Source organism: Vollenhovia emeryi, unplaced genomic scaffold (genome assembly GCF_000949405.1).
Source record: "Vollenhovia emeryi isolate VEMERY1.0 unplaced genomic scaffold, V.emery_V1.0 DF939429.1, whole genome shotgun sequence".
Taxonomy (NCBI): domain Eukaryota; kingdom Metazoa; phylum Arthropoda; class Insecta; order Hymenoptera; family Formicidae; genus Vollenhovia; species Vollenhovia emeryi.
In genome coordinates this window covers 1-7,235 of record NW_011966937.1, presented here as the reverse complement: position 1 = coordinate 7,235, position 7,235 = coordinate 1, and the positions used below count along the sequence as shown (strand labels likewise).

Below are 7,235 nucleotides of genomic sequence, written 5' to 3'. Positions count from 1 at the left end.
TTATGTTTCGGGTCGCTCGTCGCTCGCGCTCGCTGCCGCGCTCGCCGCCCGCGCCGCGCTCCCCGCCGCGCCTAAGTTTTTTCCCACCATGGTGTATCTCGCGTGTCGCTCCACCTCCCGCTCATCGATCGATTTTTTTAAATGCCTTCCGAGTCCGGCCTACCGTCTCCTGCATCCTCATTCGCTCAAACGTGTAAATTTACTACTCAATAACTAATGTTACTTTGTACCGCAGTACATGATATTTCTCCTTAGTTTAACCCAATCCACCACTATTTTCAAAGTTGCTACTTTTGCATCAGACACCCTGTATACAGGATGTATCTGAATGGTCTGTACTTATGAACTTTTCCGTAAGAACAAAATTTGCGCATACGTTTCTCTTTCGAATGAATTAAAAAATCAAGCTGCTGTTATGTCCGTGGCAAAACCGAGGTGTAAATAAACACAGTTTGTAACTCCTATGCGATTTGACGTGAAAATTTCTCCAACCGTTGCAGGAAAATTTCGAACTGTCGTAACTCCAGAAGGAAGCGTTTCCGACCCTATCTTCATGGGACATTTCTGTTTGTTTAGGTCCCTGATACTTATATTCCCGAAATTTGTACAGACCATTCAGATACACCCTACATTTACCTCTTTATTCTAAAAATAAACATTATATTAATTTTTTAATATTTTATTAAAAATATATTTTATATAATAAAGGCACACGAGAACATGCAACTAAATGTTCTATTAATATTTAGTTGGAACATCGGCGGAACTTTCCCCAGTTGACATATTGATATTTTATGAATATTCCTGGAATGTTTCATTAAAATATTTAAATGTTCCATTCATGTTCCATGCAACATTCACGGCATAAGACAATGTTTGTTCCAAGTACATTCCACTGCAATGTTTCAAACATATTTTACGTTGTGCCAAATGGAGATACCAGCAATGTTCCATGGAACATGAATGGAACATTTAAATATTTCAATGAAACATTCCAGGAATATTCATAAAATAACAATATGCTAATTGGGAAAGATCTTCGAAGTGGGTTTCTAGTCAGAAGTACAGAAGATTCGAGAGCTCCAACCATATCATCGCAAGAAAAAAATAACGTTAATCAAGACTGTTCAGAATGCGCAAACGAGACAGACAACCCCATGGATAGTGTGATGACCGATTTAGTACGACTTTTTGTTGCTTACGATATGGGTTGGAGCAAACGCGGTTCTGGCCGTCAGTACGATAGTCTGAACGGTTATGCTGCAATTATCGGTACGCAATCTGGAAAGGTCCTCGATTTTGCGACACGAAACAGGCAGTGCCGTTTGTGCAATTTAGGACATGCAAAAGAAACGCACGATTGTCGCCTGAATTTCTACGGCAGTGCCAAGGCCATGGAATCGGATACAGCAGCTCAGTTAACAGTTAATAGCGCGATTTTAAAATCACAGAACGTTCAAGTTGGAGTATTCATTGGGAATGATGATAGTTCGAGCATCTGCGCTGTTAGAAGCGCATGTAATCATCCCGTTGTGAAACACTCGGATAAAAATCATACATCAAGAGGCGTGACAAATATGTTATATTAAAATTGATAAAAAAGCCGATACGAACAAAGAACTGTCGTCAGAAGCTATCAAATATTTGCATCGATGCTTCACGTACGCTGTTTCTCAAAATCCCGGAAATCCGGATGGTTTGGCCGCCGCAATAAAAAATATTCCGTTCCACGCTTTTAACCAGCACGACAATTGTGGAGATTGGTGCAATTATGCAAAAGATCCGGAGAACTACGTTCACACAACAGTTCTTGGCGGATTTCAAAACGACCGGTTGTTTCAAGAGCTGAAAAAACTTTTCGACAAATTGGCAGCGAATGCAGAGAAATTCTCGACTGGAGCATCAAGTCAAGCGAACGAAAGTCTCAACAACATCATGTCGAGGAAAGCTCCAAAAGCCATCTGCTATAGTCTCTCGGAATCTGCCGATTTTAGGTATGCTGCTGCAGTCGCTCAGAAAAATATCGGCGAACAATACGTCCAAGATGTATATGAAAAATACAATTTGAGTCTGGGAGCACATCTTTCCAAACATGTGGAAAGATGTGAAAAATCAGCTCGGATACGATCGGCAAAAGCCAAGACACCAGCATTCAAAGCGCGACGAAGAATACTCCGGAAGCAGCGATCGCAATTGCGGAACAGGCGCGATCTTTTCGAAGGCGAAACTTACGAGAGTCACGTTGGCCTATTGACTATGCCTGCAGTAGAAAACGATCTTGGAGTCTCTACAGAGTTACCAAACTTGAATACCACCTTTTCGGACGATGATACCGCAATGGCTTTAGTTTTTTTCGATCTCGAAACTGCAGGATTAAAAGTCACCTGCGAAATCTTGCAGATTGCTATGAAATGCGGCAGTGTAGTATTTAATGAATATATACAACCAAACGAAAGTATATCGTCAGCCGCTTCTAGAGTTAATGGTTTAACGAACGAAGGACACGATCTGTTCTTACACGGAAGAAGCATCCCATGTAGGGTTTGCCGAGGTAGACAACGTGGCCATTGTTTAGTCCATTATCGCATAGCCAAAGTTTAGACGCCTAAGTTCGGCCAATATTCGGCAACATATCTTGTCCCCAACATTGGTAATTCTACTTAAGGCCGATATTTGGTTCGTCATGCATGAACCTATTTTGGTATACCTAAATAAAACCATTTTTTGGCCCAAGATTGGAGATCCAACGCTGGCAGGTCGATTTTTAATCATTGTTCGGACCATCATTGACTAACTGATATTAGTAAATCGGATATAAGCCAAGATTGGCCTGCGATTGATAAACCAATCCTCGTAATTTTTTGTAGAGGTGACGCTCGTTTTCTGTGTACAATTAATATGAGTTTTGTAGGCCAATTTTAACGAGCTGGTATGCTGGATGTTTTTTTAAAAAATAAATAAAGTTTTATTCTTAACTATTTACATCGCTGAACGTTTCGACTTCACTTAGTCTTTCTCAACACCACATTGTTAAATTATAAAATAGAATAAATACATTCTAAATAGATTTTTTAAATAATAAATAAGTAAAATATAAATAGATTTTTTGTTAAAATATAAAATTGAATAAATAAATTATAATTAAATAGTAAATAAGTAAATAGTAAAATTGTTCGATATACATTTCTCAAAAAATAAAACGTGTAAATAGTTGTCCCCCCTGTATATTAATTATAGTCATTAAGGTAAAATTAATAATAAATTAATAATAAATAGAATAGAATAAGTTAACGATTGCTGTTGGCCTCTGTATATTAATTATAGTCATTAAGGTAAAATTAATAATAAATTAATAATAAATATAATAGAATAAGTTAACGATTGCTGTTGGCCTCTGTCCGTCTTAAGTTTGTAGAAAATTTTGAATTAAGTGACCGGACGTACTCTCCTTCTTCTTATTATTAATTTTACCTTAATGACTATAATTAATATACAGGGGGGACAATCATTTACACGCTTTATTTTTGGAGAAATGTATATCGAACGATTTTACTATTTACTTATTTACTATTTAATTATAATTTATTTATTCAATTTTATATTTTAACAAAAAATCTATTTATATTTTACTTATTTGTTATTTAAAAAATCTATTTAGAATGTATTTATTCTATTTTATAATTTAACAATGTGGTGTTGAGAAAGACTAAGTGAAGTCGAAACATTCACCGATGTAAATAGTTAAGAATAAATCTTTATTTATTTTTTAAAAAAACATCCAGCATACCAGCTCGTTAAATTTGGCCTACAAAACTCATATTACTCGTAATTTTTGTAACTTTTGAGTTAATTTAAATTAAGTATATATCGAAAATCGTCATTAGGCCTATTTTTGTTATAATTTTTAGATACCTGTAGAGTGTAGAAAATTTTCAGATGTAAGGGTGGTCAACAACATGACAAAATCATTTATATAAGATATAACTTTTATCTCATACAAGAATATGAGTAGCCGAGGACATAGGATAGAAGACTGAAGAGCTGATGATCCCAGGTTCGAATCCAGCAGTGGTTAAACAAATTTTTCACATATGATATTTTAATTATAAAATAACATTAAGAGATTAGAAGGTTACTAATTCTGATGTAGAGAGAATAAAAATAACAAATGAAAAATCTAGTCCAAATTTTTTTGCTATTTTATCGCTGTCTTATCGAGGCCCAATGTTGGGCTTACAAAGAATCAAATTTTGGGCTTATACTCGGGCTTATATCGGTTGCCAATCTCGCGAGATGGTTACGCTCCAATGTTTGGCCACTTATTGGCTCATCATCTTTCTTGATGATCGGCTACCGGTATTCGAGATTGGCCCGAAGTTCAGCCAAGTGTTCAGCCAATGACCACCCCTACCGGCAAACCCTCCGCGTGTTGTAGCGAACGCCTTACTTGAATTTTTAAAAAGGTTGAATAAGCGTTGTGTCCTGATTGCTCATAATTGTGCATTTGATGCACCAAGACTTATGCGATTCATCCATCGAGTAGGTCTCGTCAATGAATTCATCGAAGTCATCGATGGTTTTGTAGACACACTGCCACTGTTTCGAAACAAGTTTCGTGGAGAAGATTGCAGCTTATTGTTAGTGGAGCTGGCCGCTCGAAACTTCACTATACACTCAAAAAACGCGCACGATACGTTGTTCGACGTCATTATGCTTCAGAACGTGACGTTTCACGACTTCACAGTGAACGAGCTGCTTGCTGCCAATAAGAAATACGTCGCAATGTTGCAATACGACGAAAATTTGCAATCTCTTGCACCGTTAAATATGCTTGTTTCCAACGAAATAAAGAAGAGAATGGCTAATGCAGGCATAAGCTACGTTCTTATAAAGCAAGCGTATAACCAAGGAAGCAATGCGATCATCACACTATTCGAGAAAAAGGAAAACGGAAAAAAAGAAGTAATAAAAACCAAAAAAATGCTGGACACGATTATGAATCATTTCAAAGAGCTGTCCGATTAGATGTGTAAGCTGTAAACTTTTTTTATGTTTAAGTGTTTCTGTTTTCATACATGGCTAGAGCCACTTGATAAATTAATAATATAACGTTGTTAATGTCATTTGTTATGTTCAGAAATTGACAATAAACAGATTTTAAGTATGATCGTTTTTCTCATTATATTACGTTGTATTACGCTCCTGTATATTCATGCGAAAAAAAAACAATAGTGATAAAAAATATTTAAATGATCTATATCGCGCTGTAACAAGAAATTTCATTCATTCATTTCATTTCATTCATTCATTTCATTCATTCATTTCATTCATTCATTTCATTCATTCATTTCATTTCAATCATTCATTCATCGCTTCATTTTCATTTTTTCTTATTCGAGAGAAACAGTTTGTACGTTCAAATTTCAGCGCTAATTTAAAATGACCGATAGTGACATTGCCACGTGTCGTACTGTGCTTTATTGTTTTACGGAAGCCAGCTCAAATTTTCCGTTTTGTTTTATTAATATCTCGATAACGACGTAGACGAAACGTTTCAATCTGCGCAGAAATTATTGATAAAAATGTAAAGAATCTGTTGCACCTATTTATATTCAATTCTTACCATTTTTGTTACACTACGAGAATTTTATCAGAATTATGGTACAGATTTCGCTATGTCGCCTATGTATAAGACCGTAACTTTAATAATTAATTTCTGGAAAACCATGTAGACGAATCACCTGAGATTTTGCAGAGATTCGTAATATCTCTTCGTCAATAACCTCAAAAAATTTCAGCGATTTCTAACCATTTTGCGTTAGCTGAGCAACCTCCTTAAAAGGTTCCGTGCGATTCGAAAAACAGGTTATCGATGGGAAATTTTGATAGAAGTGACAGTGGAAAAAACTGATGAATTGGAAGTCAGGAAAACTGTTTTGCAAGTAAAAGTGCAAGTGAAGAAAATCTGGATTTAAATGAAAGCGCAGAAAATAAAGTTGACATTAGCGATGAGATTAATAATGACGGAAGTGAAGATGATGTTGATGGGAGCGATTTTAGTCAACATGATCAATACAGTGATGCTGACCAATACGATGAAAAAGATATTGAAGAAGAATTCATGCCACGTACTGAAATCGTTTGTGATAATACTTTACTTTTTAGTATACCAAAGTGCACACATTATACAGGGTGTCTGATGCAAAAGTAGCCAACTTGAAAATAGTGGTAGATTGGGTTAAACTAAGGAGAAATATCATGTGCCGCGGTACAAAAGTAACAATAGTTATCGAGTAATTAATTTACACGTCTGAGCGAATGAGAATGCAGAACAGGGTAGGCCGGACTCGGAAGGCATTTAAGAAAATCGATCGATGAGCAGGAGGTGGAGCGACGCGCGAGATACTATGTTTATGTTTCGGGTCGCCCGTCGCTCGCGCTCCCTGCCGCGCTCGCCGCCCGCGCCGCGCTCCCCGCCGCGCCTAGGTTTTTTCCCACCACGGTGTATCTCGCGCGTCACTCCACCTCCCGTTCTTCGATCGATTTTCTTAAATGCCTTCCAAGTCCGGCCTACCGTCTCCTGCATCCTCATTCGCTCAAACATGTAAATTAATTACTCGATAACTATTGTTACTTTTGTACCGCGGCACATGACATTTCTCCTTAGTTTAACCCAATCTACCACTATTTTCAAGGTGGCTACTTTTGCATCAGACACCCTCTATATATATTTCTTATAAATAAATTAATATACAGGTTGTCGGATTCGATTTGGACCACTCCAAAGATTATAGTAGATTGGGTCAAACTGAGAAGAAAAGTTATATACCATTTTACAAAATCCGTAATTATTATCGCGTAATTAAGAAAAACATCTGAGCCAATAAGTGCACGGAGGAGCGGAAGGGCGGACTCGGCAGACATGCAAAATGGTGTATTTGTTGACATCTCTCAAGATCCGATAGCGAGAGGTGGAGTCACGCATCGATCGATGAGAGACGGCAGTGAGCGGGAAGCGGTGAGCGGGCGGGGAGAGGCTCAATTGCGCACATTGGATATGATGCAATTGCACACAGTGCTATTGGGCACATAATGTTGCGCACAGTTCTTTTGCGCACCGTTCATTTGGACACAGTTCTTGTGCGCACCGTACAATTAGACGCCGTTGCTTTTGGACACAGGTTATCGAAATATAATTTAAAACACACAGACACACGCGTATGCATGTAGAGCTC

General features: G+C 37.4%; 2 protein-coding genes across 2 annotated transcripts; both read left to right on the top strand.

Annotated features, from left to right (window-relative positions):
• Nucleotides 1-1,019: 1,019 nt before the first annotated feature.
• LOC105557707 lies at nucleotides 1,020-2,601 on the top strand. The gene is made up of 2 exons (XM_012005022.1): nucleotides 1,020-1,518; nucleotides 1,604-2,601. The coding sequence occupies exons 1-2, from the start codon at nucleotides 1,020-1,022 to the stop codon at nucleotides 2,599-2,601; spliced, it is 1,497 nt and encodes a 498-aa protein (XP_011860412.1).
• Nucleotides 2,602-4,521: 1,920 nt separating this feature from the next.
• On the top strand, nucleotides 4,522-5,025 carry LOC105557706. The gene has a single exon (XM_012005021.1). It carries the CDS (start codon nucleotides 4,522-4,524, stop codon nucleotides 5,023-5,025), a length of 504 nt encoding a protein of 167 aa, XP_011860411.1.
• The last annotated feature ends 2,210 nt before the right edge of the window (nucleotides 5,026-7,235 follow it).